We start from the raw sequence: 19,472 nt of genomic DNA, 5'->3' as shown, positions 1-19,472 counted from the left end.
GCAATGCTGAACCTAGACGAAAATGCATACAAGAACATCAGATGAAGCATCAAAAGAAATCAAGACCCTCTTTTAGTATTAGAACAAAATATCCCAACTCATCAAAATCATACCCATTCCGCGAATACCCCCAAATTAATGCATTCCAATAAACAATATCCCTGTGGGGCATATCACCAAACAGCTTTTGCGCACACGGCATCCAAATTTGGATGCACAATCTTTTGAAATGGATTTGCATGCTGCAACTTCTGGGTCTTACCGACTGTAAATAATATATAGCAAAAGAAGAGTGTAAAGTCTTCTCTTCCCCCCCAAAAAATCTATGGATCTCACGCCTCTACAAAGTATCATATGGCAAGAAAGGCCTACTGCTACCCCCGGGCGCTGGCTCAGGTGGCAAGGGCGACCCGGCTGAACCTGTGACCCAGGTTAGCTGCTCGGGATCGATTCTTGCTGCCTTGAGCAAATCCTGATTTACCTCCCTGCAGGGTCTTGGGGTGGGTTCTGTGGGGCGTGGGGATTAGTCTCGGCTGTGATGCATCCCAGGGTAATCTGGTAGATGCCGGCTGGGGACACTCGGACGATATCCAAAAAAATAAAAATAAAAAAAAAAGAAACGCCTACTGCTGGGCCAGACAAATGCAACCTCTGGATCTGAGCTATATTGCAAAAGTCAAATCATCATAGCATCATGAACTCTTTCTTCACTACCTATTTTACTCCCACAATCGAAATGCAAACTCCCTCCCAAACATAAAATTAAAGAAAGTGCAGACTTGAAGTCATTCTTTCACCTCGTGTAGCCAAAAATCAAGAGATCAATACAAGGACGATATTCGTGCATCAAATACCGATTTGCTGCATTTACTCAAAATAGATACAAATTGTTTCTCTTTTAAATTGACATTGAAACTCAAGCTTAAGAAAAAAAAAAAAAGCCTAATTTATTTACAAGTTCATCAAATCAAGCAAGAAAATAAATTTTAAAAAAAAATACACATAAGAACAAACAAGGCTTAATTGTTGGAGATATGGGGTCAGCCAATTACTGAAACTAAGAATTTTAAGACTGTAAATTTATGTAGAACTAAATTAGTATTGTCATAAGGCCAAAATACCCACCAAAACGTAAAGTATTCAGCCAAGTCAAAAATTGGTTTTGCAGTTCAAATCAACTCTTAACACGCCGTCTAGAGGGGAATAAAAGTATCTATAAATGGGTCAATTTATAAAAAATGAAGTGCAAAAAATATTTCAGCATGATTAGCTCGGACGTGACAATTATTCTCGAACAGAAACAGAGAAAAATGGATACATGTAAATATATACTGGTCATTTGCAGTCACAGTTGCCCGATGGTTGATGATTAAATGCTTGTAGCATTACCCGCAATTGATTAGTTAAAATAATTTGATTTTGTGATTTTCTGTGCACATCATCTGCATGCTAGCAAAAATGATGGTAATGCTAATTTTCAATTGTACTAAAATCTAGGCATCTATTTCTGTTTATTAAGCTCAAGCCTAGGGTAACGAAAGTATTGGAGATTACCCTAGCTTTGTGGCCATCGCGCATTACCTTGCATTGTCCAGCTAGCAGGGGGCCATGCCAATGACTTCCGAGCCATCAGCCCTGTAAGAATTTGAATTGGATAGAAGAAACGCAAATGTCAAGCCTCTCTTTCTTTCAGAATGTTTAAGATAAGAGGGCCACCTGCATCATTAAGGCCACCTATTTAGCATACTTATTTTAGGCCATTTAGGAAACTGTGCATTATGGTTTGTCAGTGTTGTGTGATTTCCTGTTGTGTTGGGATAATTATGTAATCTTGGGCAGTTGTGTTGTATAAAATAGTCATCAAATTTGAAACAGAATACAGTTTGGTTTTCCCTCTCTCTCATGCACCTTCTCCCTCTTCTCTTCTTCTTCTTCTTCTTCCTCTCCTTCCCTTCTCTTTCTGTTTCTCACTCTGTTCTTATCTGATTTCTGTTGCCTCTTTGTCTACTCTGTTCTACTCCCGGTTCTGTTCAGCAGCAGTCTCTTTTCTTCTCCCTTCTTCTCTCTCCTTCTCTCCTTCTCTCTCTCCCTCGGTTCTCCCTCTGTTTCGATCTGTCCAACATTAGTGTGCACACTTGATCTGGAACAGATACAGCACTCATCAAAAATATTCCATTAAAAGTCCCCACAAAAATAACAAACAAGGAAATTGAAAATGAAGTGGATAATTGATTTAGAAACTCAAAGTCTACAACCATAAGTAGCCATTCTCTCTGCAACACTAACCAAAAAAATATCTGCCTACTTTTGTACCACAACCAAGCTTTTTGGTGCAGAAAGGGATGCAAACATCCCATGTACTTCCATGCCGGCAGCTGGAAAGCAAGTGGCCAATTGTCTGAAAATTTGTCGGTTCCACTTGTCCCAGCTACTCCCAAGTGTTATTTTACATCTGTGCCATCATAGTTGAAGGCGCTCAAGAGACATTTCCATGGGATGCCATTGTTGCTGGATTTAATATCACATTTTTCCCCACCTCTACCAACTAAAAAGGTATCAACAGGATCCTACAATGGAAATATAATATAAAAAATGCAATAGAAATAAAGCACACAGAGGCAATGCCTAGTAGGAAAGGACCGCACTATAGCCAGGGTCAAAGAGAACCATAAAGAGAACCAGCATCATCTATTATATTATATTAACTTGGCCAATAACTAGGCCTCAACTAAAATGTCACCCAAATAACGTATAACATATCTACACATGCATCCTAAAAATAACCACTTAACAACAAATCACTAGAGTTTCTGAAACATTGTTCACATCCTTCAGAAATGACAAAGGGGACATGTTATGCCTATCAACTTCATTAGTTTATTTCAACTTTTTCCAGTTTATGCCTTTATGGTTATACTGCCACTTAGTAATTAGGGTGAATTGAAAAAAGTATTTTGAATACTATTCGTCGCATATACTGATTCATAGACAGAACATTATTTACATAAATTGAGAAAAAAAAAAAGAGCAAATTTTCACCAAGTTCAATGTTCTAAACAAGGGTGGGTTTCTTGCATACACAATAGATACAAAAGGAGCAACTTAGATACACCTAAGGAAATAAAAAGAGGAAAGCAAGAAGAATATTTGGAAAATCATAGCAAGTAATACTTGCCTTATTTAGGTTTACACTTCAACAAATTTTGAAATTCAAATTTTATCTCAGTTTTTTGTTGGTGCTTTTGAAAATGCTAAATAACCAAAAAAAAAATTAAAAAAAAAACTAAATTCAATAAAAAGAAATAGACTAGAATCTCTAAAAAAGTGAATTGGCAGTGCTTGTAGCCAATTTTCTTGTTTATTATTTCCCACTTGTATGCTGTATCCTTATCATGCTCAAGAAAATGTGTGGCTAAAACATTGAAAAGAAGATACAAGGAACAAACAAACAAACAAATTATTTACTTCCTGATGTTCCAGCAGGTTTATCTAAATCTGTATAATTTTTTTTGGTAAAAAAAAAAAAAAGTGAGAAATCATGGCAGAAAGAAACGGAGAGATCCATTCATGAGGCTTGTTTTCCAAATCATGTTGAAAATTCCCCATATGCTTCATGCATGCAAGAAATTCTAGAGGTACACAAAATATTAAGAACTGAAAATTTACCATAATTAGGGGGACTTCGGCCTGACAGTTCTGGACAGTAAGCTCAGCAGTGACTCTGAGGTCCTCTCATTCCTCAGCAGTGCCTTTTAATATGGCTTCACTGATCTTTGAGGAAAGGCCAAAAGAACTGATTGATGACCAAGGGAACGGGCTGCACCGACCTCGCAAGCCATTGATGTCCATGGGTGTGTCACGACAAAGAACAATTAGCAGATCTTTAAACCACCAATGTCATCGGGGTTGTGATAATTTAGCCAACCTGCAGAAACAATTTGCATCAAAACGTGCAACTGGACAAAAAGAAACAACAATAATAAAATGAAATGAAATGAGGACAGTGCAGAAACCTCCATTCCTGTAGCAAACATAAGAGTGAGATACCCAGTCTCGAAATCCACTGCCATTAAAAATTATTATCTTTGGCAAATGGATCTCAGACGCATCCTAAACTTACTGCCCTCAATTGAAACCCAATTACAACAAAATTCATGCACCACCTTTGCCTCCACTGCAGTTGTGAGTTCGATTGAATGTTAACCACCTGCCAATCACTCAATTTGGTCTGATTTCATTGACTGCCATTGATGAAGCCCACACAGAATTTATTTAAAATTTTTCTTATTCAAAAATAAACATAATTTTTAAATAATTTAAATCAGCAGATATGTATAAAGTATAAACTACACAGAATTTTCTTTTTGTTCATTTAATGAGAAGGATTGGAAAGCACATAGACATCAGAATTTTTCAATGCCATATAAACTAAAATTTACAAATTAAATGAGAATATAACTCCTCTCAAAAATCACTAATGACCTCAAATAATCCAACTTTACCTTACCCCATCCCCAACCATAAAACCTGCAAACAAATTCCCTTCTAAAGCTCGCCCTTAACGATTTTTTTAATGCTTCCATCATAGCCATAATGGAACAAGGAAGAGAGAAACCCCTTGTTAGAGTCCTTTGAACTCTTAAAAGAACCTCCTAGAGTCCCGTTTGCCATCATCAAGAGAATTCATCAAAATACTGACTTGAAAACATAGGAATTTTCCAACTCCAATAAGAAAGCTAAACTAAGAACCTCAGTTCCAACCCAAATTTTTTAACAGTGACTTGGCAAATAAGCACTGCCCATGGAATTTTCTCAGTAGTTAGTACTAAGACTGCATTTTATAAAGAAGACAACACGCTTTGAATTACCAACTTCAATCTTCCTCCCAAGACCTTGGCAATAGTTTTACACATAATAGATTCCAAGCTATTTAATCCAAAAAAACAAAAAAGTGTAATATCAGTCCCTTGAATGTTCTTGCGAACCTAAACTATAACATAATCTTAAGTTTTTTCTCAGAAGTGCTCTTTTCATAAAACTCGCCAACAATCCTACCATTGCTGGTCCTCTGCATGAGATGGACTTGAGAACCAGGATCATGCATCCAGACCATAACAGCTCACAAAATATAACTTTGTGTACTAAGCAAAACACAGCATATCTCAATGCTGGAGGCACTGCTTCTTAAGAGGTTGGGATAATTGCATATATGACATTTTTTTCACCTTTTCTAATATAATAAAATCTGCTTACCTGTTGAGCATTAAAAAGAAAAATAAAAAAAATGGGTGGATATTCTTTCTATAAATAAATACAAATGACGAGACTGATTTCAAAATAAGTATTCCACAGAGACAGCACAGCTATGCATGGGACTAAAATGCAAATGCCATGACAGCTCCAGTTTGTCCCCCTATAGCAACCCGCCTGGAAAGCACAACTATGATAGACCAGAAAGAACCATGAAGTCATCAAGGAATACAAAATAGGACGCACTTGACATTTTGGGAAAGAGATCTTACAACTCAGAACAGAAGTCATTTGAACTAACCAAGGAACTGCAGTCTCCATATATTAGACAAAATGAAAAGCAAATGCAGTCTCCATCAACCAAATCTTGACAAGACAATCATTCAAACCAGTAACTAAATATCTACATCAACAATCAAATATGGCAGCGAGATACAAGCAAAATTATTCATTAGGAATCCAGGACCTTTCCCTTTTACACTGAGATATGCCATGTAATGATTTTTACGAATCCAGGATCTTTCACTTTTACACTGAGAAATGCCATGTAATGATTTTAACGCAAAAGATAAGAATAATAATAATAATAACAACATCAACAACTCCTCGACAACTAGCCAAGCAAATGCAGTCTCCATCAACCAAATCTTGATGAGACAATCATTCAAACCAGTAAATACATATCTACATCAACAATCAAATATGGCAGCAAGATACACGCAAAATTATTCATTAGGAATCCAGGACCTTTCACTTTTTCACTAAGATATGCCATGTAATGATTTTTTCGCAAAAGATAACAACTACAACAAATAACAACACATATTATCATAAATTGAAGAGCAGAACTGAGCAGGCAGCTATAGAAACAGAGAAAATAAGAACCAATAACTAAATAAAATTAAAAAGTTCAGGAACGATTCCAGATAATACAGGGATAATATTCAAAACTACCATATTGATATAGGAGTCAACTCCAGTAATCTAACAAAAAATACCAACTTTTTTTTTCAGAAAGATAAAGCAATTTACTTATGCTTAAAGTATAAATGACAAAAGCATCCTAAAGTAAATAAATCAAAATCAATACTATATGCCCTGTCAACATCACCTTATAATTCTTCACACAGTACTCTAAGTTTTCTTAACTTGGGTTTCCATTACAAGGAAATTTTTATAAATGTGTCATTAGAAATCTAAGGGAAAAGAGTTTTACCATCATCTATTAACAATTCGCAACAAAATATCCTTAAATTTTCTCTAGGATTCCAACTTCAACAATACAAAATTCATTCTAAACAATGAAAGTTCCTGTCTCAAAAAGGCTCAATCCTCCTTCCCGTATAAAGCCTCAGATCACATGATTATTAGTATTGATTTTTTTTTTCTTGTTTTGTGTATGACTATTTTAAGGGCTTGTCAAAAACATTCTTAGGTTAGCATGGGAACACGATTAGCTGGCACCATTCTCAAAGAGGTAAGGACCAGAATTTTCTTCTTGTGATTTCTTCTAATCAATGTTTTGAAAGGCAAAGGCGCAAGACAATGCATTTTAACCCTTAAGAGGTGAGGCGTAAGCCATAAGGCATTGAAGAATTTTTTTAAAATAAAAATATGTAAATAAATTACACATATTATTAAAAAAAAATTTAAGAAAATATGAATAAAATGGTAACAAAGAAAATCAAAAATATAATTTTTAATCTACTTATTGAGCATTCAAAAACAGCTCACTTGAATTCATCAAGTGCATCATGCCAAGAGATATCTATAATCTTACAAAGTTTAAATTATTTTCAAGATCTAACATGCAACTTTTAGAAAAGTGGAGCTTAGGCGCAACGGTAAGGTTGTCGTCGTGTGACCAAGAGGTCACGGTTTGAGGCGTGGAAACAATCTCTTGCAAAAATGTAAGGTAAGGTTGTGTACTATAGACCCATTGTGATCCACCCCTTCCCCAGACCCCACATACGCGGGAGCTTTATGCACCGGGCTGCCCTTTTTTTTTTTAACATACAACTTTTAGGTCATAATAAGAGAAATATTAGGGAAATGATAAAACTTGATGGACAAGAAATTAATAGCACCAGTAGATCCGATACTTTGGATCTATTATGCAAGCTGAAGGAGAAATTAAAGAAGAAGTAATACACAAAATTAAAGCAAGCTCAGTGAAATGGAGAAGTTCTTTACGTGTGTTGTGTGATCATAGAACACCCCTAAATTAAGTAGGACGGCTATAAGACTGGCTAAGCTATATATGGATCAGAATATTGAGCAACTAAGAAATAACATATCCAAAAAGTAAAAGATGTTGAAATAAGAATGCTAAGGTGGATGAATGTTGTAATGTTAAAAGATAAATTAAGTATTGAACATATTCAAGGTAAGTTAGGTGTAAGGTAGGGGTGGCTCAAATGGTTTGGACATTTGCAACATAGGCAAAATAGTGTACCAATGAGGAGGAGTGAGCTAGTTACTATTAGGGCCAATAGACGATGAATGGATAGACCTAATATTACTTGAAATGAGATAGTGAATAAGGATTCAATAACCGTGACCACGATCATGAAAATTGGTAGAAAAGGATTCATGTAGTACCTAGTGAGACTTAAGGCTTGCACTGTTGTTGTTATTGTTGTTGTACCTAAGATTCCACTTCCAATTATATTGGAAAGCTTGAGGTTCAAGAGTTTTAGAAATCATCTCATATTACAACATTCCTTCAATATAAACATGCAGTTAAAACTTTCTAGCCAAATCTAACTTGAGATTCACACACCCAAAATGCATAAGCCTCAACCAAAAGGCACTGAAGGCATGCCCTTGTACAAATGCTTAAGCCTCATGGTGTAAAGCATTGGCCTTTTGGGATTTGGTATTTTAGACTAAGCATCAAGGTGTTTAAGGCACGTCTCATCTTGAGCCATTTAAAACATGGCTGCTGATTAACAAGAAATTTCTATTCGCCACATTTCATGCATTGTTAGATTCACTTTTCACTTGCACCACAACTGTAGGTCCTTTTCTATAGGCTATTAAAGTTTATATACTGTTATTTTTTTTATCAGTAAAGAAACCCTTATAAAAGAGCATTAAGGGGATGCCACCCAAGTACAGCAAAAGGAAAAAATATTACCAACACTGCAAGGAGTCATAAAAATCGAGAACTACAAAAGAATCATTCAAAACAACCCGCCATGCCAGCTTGTTATATAGCAATTTGATGCTCTTTACTTATCATAATGGTCTAGCCAATACTTCAAAAGCAGTCATGTTCTCTTCCCTCCACACAAATCAAAGATGGCAAGGGGAATGAGAGACCAAGTTTTGCTCTTTTCCTCATTGGAAATGGATATCTTTTCCAGCCAATAAATCTTGTCCCACTGATTTGGCAGTAACCTCTACTTGGTTAAAGAAGCCACCAAGTTCCAAAGGCTCCTTGTCAGGAACAGTACAAGAATATGTGGTCAACAGATTCAGCATTATCCAAAGCATAAAAGGCACCTATTAACAAGGTACAGCCCCCTTTCTGCAGGTTATCAAAGTCCCACACAAAGAAAGCAACCTTTGTGGGGACTGCCGTTTTCCAAAGGAGTTTCCAAGGGAAGTAGTTGCTGGTTGTTTCTGATGGGGAGAGAATCCTGTAAAAGGATCAGAATGTTAATCTGTCGTTTCTATCTGGGATCCATTTTGGAATTTGGATCATTTATAGTGTTCCAATAATGAAATTTTTACAATCTGTCATAGAAGCCCATAAAATGGTATAATTTCTCAATCAGCAACATTTCTTACCAAGGGAATGTTCCCAAATCCCAAACATCCTTTGACCTGTGACCTGAAGATGATTACTCCTTATGACGCATGTCACGCACTAAACTGAAAATGGAAGGAAATTTAGCACTAAGTGATTGTCCATGCCTGATATCGTGCCAAAAGAAAACAGTCCCCACTATCACATAAAAACTGATGAGGGCAAAAAATTATCATAGCCTTTCTTGATGAATTTCCAAAAACTCCAACTCCATAAGATATTAAGATCCTCTCCCAATTTAATCATTGTGTTGAAGACCATATTTAAATGTGATAATTACCCTCCAAAGGTGGTCCTTTTCCTTCATGAATCCATTTCCCAAAGGAGCTTCGATGAAAGTAGATAGGGATTACAGCCCTAAGACTCCATTTTTCAAATAGGTTGTTTAACCACCACACAATTGACAAGCTGATATTTGAACCCCACCCCCAAGCTCCTCATGGGTTTTCTCCCTTTCAAGGCATTGGACAACAGGCCAAGGCATAGGGAAAAGGGATGCATAGTAGATAGGGAGGTTAGTCAAGGTGCTATTGATGACAGTACGTCTCCCATTCTTTGTCAACTAGTTCCTTTTCCAGCCTGCCAAATTCTTGTCAAACTTTTCAATTATGGGGACCCAAACTCCAGTATCTTTGAATTTGGCTCCAAGAGGGAGATTGAGGTACATAATGGGGAAGATCCCTAGTTTGCAACCCAAAAGTCCAGCAAGCAGAGGCCCCCCAGTGCTGTTCCCCACTGGAAAATTTTCAATTTAACCCAGATTCACCTCAAATCTGAGACTGAGTTCACCCAAGAGAATGCATCTAAGATTAAGGGTTTGTTAAGGATCCCCTTGACAAAAAATGATGATGCCTCCTGCGAAAAGAAGATGGGAAACTTCTGCACTACCATTCTTCCCCGTTCTTGAGAAGGCCTCCTCCAATGGCCATCTCTAAGAGTGCTAGCATTTTGGGTGAATTGGATTATATACATGGAAAAGAGGAATGTGGCAGTCTTTCGGAGAGTAAGGAGGCTAAACAGGTTTTGTTGAGAAATGAGTTGGAGGATTTTATTTTCACGTAAGAAGTTGTAGGCAAAAAGGCTAAATTTAAATGGGTGAAAGAAGGCGATTGTAATTCAAAAGTTTGTCACAATTTTTTCACAAGTCGGCTAATGGGAAGATGAGGATGGAGAAAAACCTGATTAGGGAATTGGACTTGGGAAGGGGAGTGGTTACTTCTGTTCATTGCTGGATTGCAAATGAGGTCAGTGATATTTTCTCAAATCTTTACAGAGGAAGTTTGTGGGCCTGTGATTGAGGGTTAGATCCGAATCCCAGTTCTAGGAGGAGGAAGTGAAAGGTCTTCAGTGAATTTTATTGTAATGGGGTCCTAAGGAAGAGTATTAACTTCACTTTTATCCTTCGGTACCTAGGAGGAATAAATCTATTAAGATTGCTGATTTTCGGCAATATTAGTTTAGAGACTAGTGCATATAAAATCATTGCTGTAGTAGTGCTAGCTAATAAGTTGAGTGTGATGTTAGGTAAGAATAATAAGATTCTTTCCAAGAATGAATTGTTTATAAATTGAATTTTGAAAAGGGTTATGAAACAGGGTAAATTGGAATTTTTTGGATAAGATTCTTGTTAGGAAGGGCTTTGGGGAGAGGTGGTGCTCCAAGATGAGAGGTTGCTTGTGTAATGCTTTCTTTTCAGTTATTGTGAATGGAGAACCTAAATAGTGGTTTAGAGCAACAAGGGGTGTTAGACAAGGGAATCCATGATCTCCTTTCTTGTTTGTGTTAGTGGTTGATGCCTTGTGTAGAATGGTAGAGAGGGTGGTTGACAAGGATCTACTGAAAGGATTGGAAGTAAATAGAGAGGGGTTTGTGTATCACATCTTCAATTTGCCAATGATACTATGTTTTCTTCGGTCATGATAGATAGTATTTTATTAACATTCCAACTCTTCTTCAAATCATTGAGAAGGTTTCTAGGATTAAAATTAATTTAGAGAAGAGTGACATTGCAGCTATTTTAATATGAATTCCATATCGGGAGTTGAGTTTGCTAGCAGGTTCTGGTTTTCTGGATTGGCATTTGTCTTTTTATGAGTCACAGTGCGTGGTAATCCTAGTTCAACAGGTTTTTGGGATCCGATGGTGGAGAGCATATCAATTATGCATCAAATCGATTCGAATCTTACTAGTGAATCTAAAATCAACTTAATCATTTCCGAATCTAAAGTTTCACCTTGAGAATCTAGTGAATCAATTTTGAATGTATCAATTCACACAATTGTAGACCTATCATATCCTGACAAACCCAACTAGTTTGAGACCTCACATGATTACCTTCCATTCCGTATTTAAGTCAGTTTTGTGCTTAAAAAAGGAGAAAATAGAACTTTGGGTCTTACATTGCCTTCGCAAAATCATTCTTCACTCTAGGAGTATAGTGCTCTACCTTTGAGAAAAAGGGGCAGAACACTCCCGACTGAAGTGTACTCATGTTTCTTGTGTTGTTAAGATTCAAAAGTTTGCTCTTTTAGTAGTTTTGTTCAATTATTATCATTTTTCTAGGTTAATTGTTTTTTTCTTTTTAATACGACAAAGAAAATGCATGATTTCAATTTTTTTATTATTGTTTCTCAATTCCTTCCTTAATTGTTTCTCAATTCCTTCCTTAAACAGCATGAAGTTCATTATTATTTATATTTCCTAACTCATTCTCCTTTTTTTTATTATTGTTTCTCGATTCCTTCCCTAAACAGCTTGAAGTTCATTATTATTAATATTTCCTAACTCATTCTCTTACTTTTCATTTGTTCAGGGACAGCATATACATGAAATATGATTTTTTTTTTTTTGTTATCAAAATTTAAATGTATTTTATTATTTTCCATCTTGTTTGTATATCAACATAAATTTAGAATTGATTTTGGAAAATTTACCGAACCTTACAATTTGATTCGATTCTCGATTCTCAATTCTCAAAATTGAGATTTCGGTTCATGATTTGAATGATTGAATCTCAATTTGACAACTGTGGTGGAGAGGGTGTCTAAGTGTTTGGATGAGTGGAAAGGTGAGTTATTTTCCCTAGTGGTTCACACTAGTCTTAGACTCTTAGTCAAGCTTGTCCTGCTAGTACACCCCATGATTAATTGTCTATTTTGACGATTCAGGTAGGGATAGCTAATAAGCTGACATGATTATGAGAGATTTTTGGTTTAGGGTTGCAGATAAGATGGATCATTTAGTTAGCAGATTACGTGTAGGTCTAATTAGGATGGGGTTTTGGGTCTTGGTAAGTTGGTGTCTAAAAGCATTGCTGTTACAGCTAAATGGTTATGCCAGTTTACCATTAAGGACTCCCCTGTTTGTCATAGAGTCATTAAGAGTAAATTTGGCTTGCATGTGAATGGGTGGGGTACTAAGTTGGGAATTACATGTCTTTCAAAAAGCCCACGAAGGTGTATTTCTCAGATTTTTACCCCTTCTTCATTCTTCACACAAAGTTGGTTTCAAGTAATGATTCTTGATTTCTTTTTTGGGAAGATATGGGTGGGTAATACTCCTTCCAATTCTTTCCCTCATCTTTACCACTTGACTCCGAGGCATAATAAGGTTCTCCCCTCTTTTTTTATTTCTAATGGTCATACGCCATCTTGGGACTTCCACTCTTGTAGATCTCTAAATGATAGGGAGGTGGAGGAACTTTCTTCCTTGATGTTGTTGGAGGAAGGGTGTCCTTCTTTTAAGGCAGGGGTCATTCTTCATCTTTAGATTTTGCAGAGGTTTATTCCTGCAAATCTTTATTTGATCTTCTAACTAATAAAAATATCTCCTTTTTGTTCCATGAATCTATTTGGAAAGCCAGAGCTCCTTCAAAAATCAAGGCTTTTATTTGGTTGGTTGTTCTTAACAAAATTAGCACCAACTATCTGTTCCAGAACAAGAGACCTCCAAAGTGATGGGGATCAACATGCCCTACCAATGTTATTTTCAGATGTTGTGACACGTGGACAGTCTCCTAATGTCCACATTTCCTTTGCTGACATGATGACACGTGGACGACCTCCCGATGTCCACATCAGTTCATAATTGTTTGTAGATTTTAAATGGATTATTTGAAGTCTTGTTTGGAAGACTTTTAAGTGTGAAAAAGACCCAAGTAGAGATGCCGAAGCAAGTCCGAGTTCAAGACCCATGTGGGCACCACACGGTCTTGTGGTTCCCACATGGAATTGGGCCTCTCTTTGACTTTTGTTTGTATTTAATTTGTAAACATGCAAGACAACTTGCTTGCTTGCATGTGCACGTCTTAGCAAGTTGTGTTAGTATTTATTATGTCTAGAAAGTTGGAACATTTATTTTTTTAGTAACTTGTACGAGTAATTAATGTGTCTAGTAAGTTGGTGTCTTTATTATTTGTGTCTCCCATGCTTGTATGGGAATTGTTAGTTGTTTAATGTCTTTGTCCCCCCATACTAGCTAGATATATACCCCTTCATTGTAAGAACTATGTAGAGAGAAAAGTATTGTTATTGAATTAAAAAGGTATTTCCTTTGTGAAACTTGTTAAGCTTTGTCCAATCCTTGTGATTGTGTAGTGAGAGGTTACGTCGTTCTCCTCGGAGAATAGGTGGTGAGAGACAACTATTCTATCCAGCGACTCCATCCCTATCTCACTTTACAACTTCCCTCCATCACCCACACAGCCATCTCCAAGTTACACACCAAGGCCACCAATCCATCATTTCATTTGCTGCATACATATCCATATTTCAAAGTGTGCACGAAGAACTTCAGACGAGTTCTAACTATCCTCCAAAGCATCCACACGGCCACACCAAAATACGCCCCCACACTGCCACTTCCCCTCCATTACATCGTTGCATTAGTCTCGGGGTTACAAAGCTTGTTCCAAGGAATTTTCTGGCATGGTCTAAGACTTGTGTTGAACAACGTCAAGTCATCCAAACAATTCTCTTGGTAAATTTAGTACTTGTGTTTGAATCCTTGCTATATATTGTAAACCCTTGCTTATATTGAAGCCTTTTCTAGAAATCTGAAATTCCATATTTGATAAGCCCTTTGAATGATAAGCCCCTTGAATCCATAGATTGCAATATTGACACTTGCTAGTTTAAAATCAATTGTGGGAATATTGCTTGCTAACAAAAGAACTTAAATTCTTGAAATTTTGAATAACATATTTGTTGTATATAACTTGATTCCTTTGTCAAAGAACTCTTCAGACTTATTTCTGAACAGCATCATACACCGTTTAAAAATTCAACAACATGTGAAATGAAGCTTGATTTATTGTCTTTATGTTTAGTTAAGTGAGTTCTTAAATCAAAGTGCCTTGAGTGTATGTGTTTGTGTGAGGGTTGAAACCGTAGGACTAGGTCACCCTTACCCGTCCTACACCACAAAGGCACTTTCCCCTTATGTGTGTTCTACATGTCTTGATAATTCAGAAACAGCTTCTTGTCTGTTTTTGCATTGCACCTCTGCTTGGACCATTTGGGATAAGCCTTTTGGTCCTTTGGGAGAAACTTGGGTTTGTCCAAGTCAGTGGAGAATTTGTTGCTCATTCTGTTTACTTGTTTTGGTAGAAGGGTGCACATGCTTTGTGAAGTTGTTTGGTTTTCACAGTTCTACGGAGTGACTGGAAGTAAATGCTCATATAATTAGGAGGAAAAAGCTGAATCACTCATGGTTATGGGAGAAGATTCACTAGTTAACCACACTCTGGTGTGGTGCTTCTGGTTGCTTCAGAGGAGTGAGGTTTTCTAATATCTAATGGGATTGGCTAGCTTTGCTAGTCTGATTGCTGCTTTCTTATCTTATCGGTTTATTTCATTCTTTTCTTCTTTTTGTCAAGGAGGATTTGGTTTTCACAGTTCTACGGAGTGACTGGAAGTAAATGCTCATATAATTAGGAGGAAAAAGCTGAATCACTCATGGTTATGGGAGAAGATTCACTAGTTAACCACACTCTGGTGTGGTGCTTCTGGTTGCTTCAGAGGAGTGAGGTTTTCTGATATCTAATGGGATTGGCTAGCTTTGCTAGTCTGATTGCTGCTTTCTTATCTTATCGGTTTATTTCATTCTTTTCTTCTTTTTGTCAAGGAGGATTTTTTATTCTTCTTTTCGTGTATTTTTTCAAATCTGACCAATTCATCTTCTTTTGTTATCAAAACATTTAGTTGAGTGCAGCACCCACCAGTAATTTGCATTTATCAATATCCAAGGGCCCAGCGAATCAGCTGCGGCTCCCCTAACCAGAGCAATAGAGATGCCATTGATTTTGTGCTTTTCCTCACATATTGCTCCACTCTGTAATGTAATCAGGTTCTTTAATTGTTCCCACATCACACAAAAATCAAAAATCTCAGAAATATACAAAGATTATACAGCAGTTAAAAATGAAAAGAAGCAACAATTTGAAGCACGTGACAGCAGAACAGAACAATCCAATAAGGGCTCACTCAAGATGTTTTGTGGAAGAATATTTATAGTGAAAACGCATCATTCATTACACAGCCATCCAACAACATATTCAAACGACTTTCTGCACCCCCAAAAAAGAGAGAAAGTTGGAAACAAAAAAAGGGTGGGAGCATCCATGGAAACATATAAAACAATGGTAATTGAGGAACTATGCTGCAAAGAGGTGAAAAGTGAGAGACTACAACTCATGAACAAATTAGATTAGGTAAATCTGTAAAGATTTAAAACAGTAAAAAACACAAGATGCATAAAGAAACTATACAACGTTACCAATCCTGCATCTCCAATCCAGAACCAGTGATTGGTATAGTACAATCATTTTTGTTTTATCAGTGAAAGAGTGAATTAATTAAGGGCACCAAAGCAGTGGCAGCCAAGTACAATTGATATAGTACAATCATAACAACTGTCCAAAGTCAAAAGCGTAATAAGTGAGAGTAACCAATTCATCTTACTACCAGTGTAAGTGAGAGTAATCAATCCCTCTTAGTACCAGTGTAATCCTTGAAATCTTTGAAACTCAAGCACACTGCCTGTCAAGTTTAACATGATCTCTTCTCTTGACCCTTCTCTTCATCATTTCAGCCCATCTGGCAAAGACATTGGAGACTTCAAATTTACCAGAGAACTTCATCTTTTGAGCCAACTCCTCCAATATGTCAGGTTTCCCAGCCCTAGAGAAATCAGCTGCAAACTTATTGTAATCAAGCTGAGGAGTTTTCATTCCTTTATCTATCATCTCCTCCAGATACTTACAAGCTTCTTCTGACCGTCCATGCCTTATAAGCCCTCCAATAAAAACAGTATAAGAATTATCATCAGGACAACACCCCTTCCGCCCCATCTCCTCCCAAACTGCACAACCCATTTCATAGTTTCTTGTGAAAAAATATGATTTCATCATCATGTTATAGGTATGGATAGTTGGCTGAATGCCACTCTGAACCATCTTCTTGTAAATCCTAACTGCATCATCTGGCATTTTCCGATTAGTCATCAATTTGATCAAAGCATTGTAGGTCCGTCCGTCTGGTGGGCAACCCTTCTCCTTCATTTCCTTCAACAACCCATACACCTTGTCCATCTTCTTCAGGTTTCCAAACCCAGTGATCAAGCATGTGTAAACAGCAGCATCCGGCTGGCAGCCATAATTAAGCATTTCATCAAAGTATTCAATAGCTTCTTTCATCTTTGTTTGCTTGCATAAGTCCCTGATCAAAATGGTATAGCTTCGAACATTCGGAGATGGGCCCTTAGCCTTCATGACCTCAAACAACTTAATCGCATCAGACTTCTTTCTACACCTTAGCAACCCTTCAAGCATTGTGTTATGGGCAATAATATCAGGCTTAAAACCCTTATCAATCATTTCATTCCATATCTTTCCAGCCTCCAGCAAGTTTTTTACCCTGCACCATCCATTAAGCAATACTGAATAAGTCCGTAAATCTGGTGAAAATCTATCCTTGAGCATCTCAAATAGGGCCTGAGCTTCCTTACCAAGTTTTGCCCTACCAAGGTTATCAAGCAAATAATTGATGGTATCAACACCTGCCCGAAACTTATACCTCTTCATCAACTCAAATATCCCAACAGCTTTCTTCCTCTCCCTTGCAGCAGCAAAAGCTTTAATTGCAATTGTAAATGTCTCCATTGTGAGAAGCCCTTTTTCACCCATCTCCTCGAGCAAAGCCATCATGGTCTCAAACTGTTTTGTCCTGCCAAGTATCTCCATCATCTTATTACAAGTCCTTGAATCATGAGAATACCCAGGCTTTTGCCCTGCCCAGTTGAAAAAACGAAATGCTGGCTTCCTAGCATGACGGAACTTTTCAAGCACATCTACCACCAGATCATGTGATAAATTAACCACACATTCGTCTAAAACTGCCTCCATATTCCGATCCAATGCGAACAATTCTTCAATAACCTTACAGACTCTAGCAACCTCTTCAGGATCTGCTTCTGATTTAACATTAACATCCTCACACACATTCCAGTCACCGCCATCATCATCATCATCATCAATCTCCCCACCACCTTCCTCACCATCGAGCTCAGTACCAGAAACTGAATCACCATTGGGAACCCCAGAAAACCCCCTACAGTTCAAAATTATCATTTTTTCTCCTAAACCAACCTTGTGCCAGCGTGAAACCCCAGCAAAACCTCTGGAATTGAACTTCAATGCCTTTTCATGCAGTTCATAATTGGACAATAGGAAAAGGGACGAAAACCCACTGAAATTCAAATCAGACAATTTTTCACGCAAATTAAAAGTAAGAGAAACTGAATGCAACCCCCTAGGGCTGGGAGCTAGCAATTTTTCTTGTAGAACAGAGCGGAGAGAGTGTGAACGTGACAAAAGATACGAAACTTCACAATGAGGACGATAGACAGAACGATGAGAAGCAAAATGAAGCAGACGAGACAGGGACAGAGAGCTACCACTAAAAAGCTGCATTTGCTGTTGTCCACCGACTCGTCGTCCTTCCAGGCGCGAGGATCGTCCGCAATGGATAGAGCGCGGTGAGGCGGCGGAGCAGCGGCGGTGGAGGTAGGCATGGGGGCCGTCGAGCACCGAGCTGGGCGGCGGTGCTGGGTGGCTTAGACGGTGGCTGAGGGATCGGTGTCTCAGAGAAGTACCCATGGCATCATCCCCTATGGGCATTGGTAAAAATGCTTCTTTTTTTTATTAAAAATATATTATGTGCTCTATTTTTTAAAAAATAAAAAATAAAAACTAAAAATCAGAAATCAATAACTTATTATGTTAATTTTTATAAAATTAAAATAAATTAAAATTTTAATTAAAAAATATTTATTTTCATCTTTAAATTAATTAATATGTAGAAAATAATTAAAATAATAAAATACACATTAAAAAATATTACAATAAATTTTATTATAATTATTCTATTTAATTGTTATAATTTTAAAACTTACTTTACAGTAAATAATTTACTAAACATGACAACTGAAAATAGTAAAAATATTTTTTAATTAGCTTTATAAAATTATCATATTTTTTTATTTAATTATATTTAAATTTATATAATAATCTTATTTTTTTAAAATTTAAAAGTGTATAAAATGAATGATTTATTCAAAAAAGATTACATTGGATATTAAAAATTCTAACAACATGCTGTGAAAATAACTAAAAATCATAAAATTTGTCTTTCGATTTTTTGCAATCAATTGAAAATCAACAACAAAAACAAAACAAAAAAAAAAAACTAATAATATAAACAAACACATTTTTATAATTTGTTTCTTCACTATACATAAAAAAAACAATTATAAAATCAAACTGACCCTTATAATTCTACTTTGAAAGAGTAACTTAGACAAATTTGTAATATATATAAATATCCAACTAGTTAATAAACTTATTAGGAAGACCAGTTGCGGGCATGCGGCAATTTTTGAGTGATAATTACAATAAAATAAATTAATAAATAACTAATCTTTTGAAAAATAATAAATAAATATTTTAAAGAAAAATATTATTTTTGGATAGTTATGAGTGGTTATAAAAATATTTTTGAAATATTTACGATTATTTATCAAATATTTTTGAAATATTTTATAGGTTGTTATAAAGACTTTTTTTCTTTTTAGAATATTCATGAGTAGTTGTACAGACATTTTGAGATATTGAAAACCAAACTAAGAAATGGGAAATCCCCTTTGGTACAGATTATTTTAATAGAAAATGTGTATTTTTAACAAAGTGAAATTTATTTTATGTTTTATTTTTAGTACACATTTATATATTAAGAAATTTTTTTTACACGTAATCATCATAATGCTTTTATTTGAATTTAGATTTTTTACTTGCATTTTAATAGATAATTTGGAAAAAAAATAAATATGCAAAAAAATAAAGTGAAGCATGTTG

At 36.2% G+C, this 19,472-nt stretch overlaps 1 protein-coding gene across 4 annotated transcripts; it reads right to left on the bottom strand.

Annotated features, from left to right (window-relative positions):
* Window positions 1-1,821: 1,821 nt before the first annotated feature.
* Window positions 1,822-18,243, bottom strand: LOC131156764 (pentatricopeptide repeat-containing protein At3g62470, mitochondrial-like). 4 transcript variants are annotated; one of them, XR_009137062.1, is made up of 3 exons: window positions 16,027-18,228; window positions 3,667-3,925; window positions 1,822-2,140 (listed from the first exon to the last, which is right to left on the bottom strand). XR_009137062.1 is itself a non-coding variant. In XM_058110693.1 (2 exons), exon 2 carries the CDS (start codon window positions 17,688-17,690, stop codon window positions 16,089-16,091), a length of 1,602 nt encoding a protein of 533 aa, XP_057966676.1. In that variant the 5' UTR covers window positions 17,691-17,808; window positions 18,017-18,239; the 3' UTR covers window positions 15,876-16,088. The 4 variants fall into 4 exon arrangements, 2 of the variants coding, with proteins under 2 accessions (XP_057966676.1, XP_057966675.1); XR_009137063.1 differs by lacking the exons at window positions 1,822-2,140; window positions 3,667-3,925 and adding an exon at window positions 4,140-4,207; XM_058110693.1 differs by lacking the exons at window positions 1,822-2,140; window positions 3,667-3,925 and having other exon boundaries at window positions 15,876-17,808; window positions 18,017-18,239.
* Between the last annotated feature and the right edge of the window lie 1,229 nt (window positions 18,244-19,472).

Source organism: Malania oleifera, chromosome 5, assembly GCF_029873635.1.
Source record: "Malania oleifera isolate guangnan ecotype guangnan chromosome 5, ASM2987363v1, whole genome shotgun sequence".
NCBI lineage: Eukaryota > Viridiplantae > Streptophyta > Magnoliopsida > Santalales > Ximeniaceae > Malania > Malania oleifera.
The sequence above is the reverse complement of the archived record's forward strand: the minus strand, read 5'-3'. Positions and strand labels throughout refer to the sequence as shown.

What these genes read in the sequence shown, in the direction of transcription:
- LOC131156764 (XM_058110692.1), bottom strand. Translation starts at nt 18,239, where the DNA reads ATGCCCATAGGGGATGATGCCATGGGTACTTCTCTGAGACACCGATCC.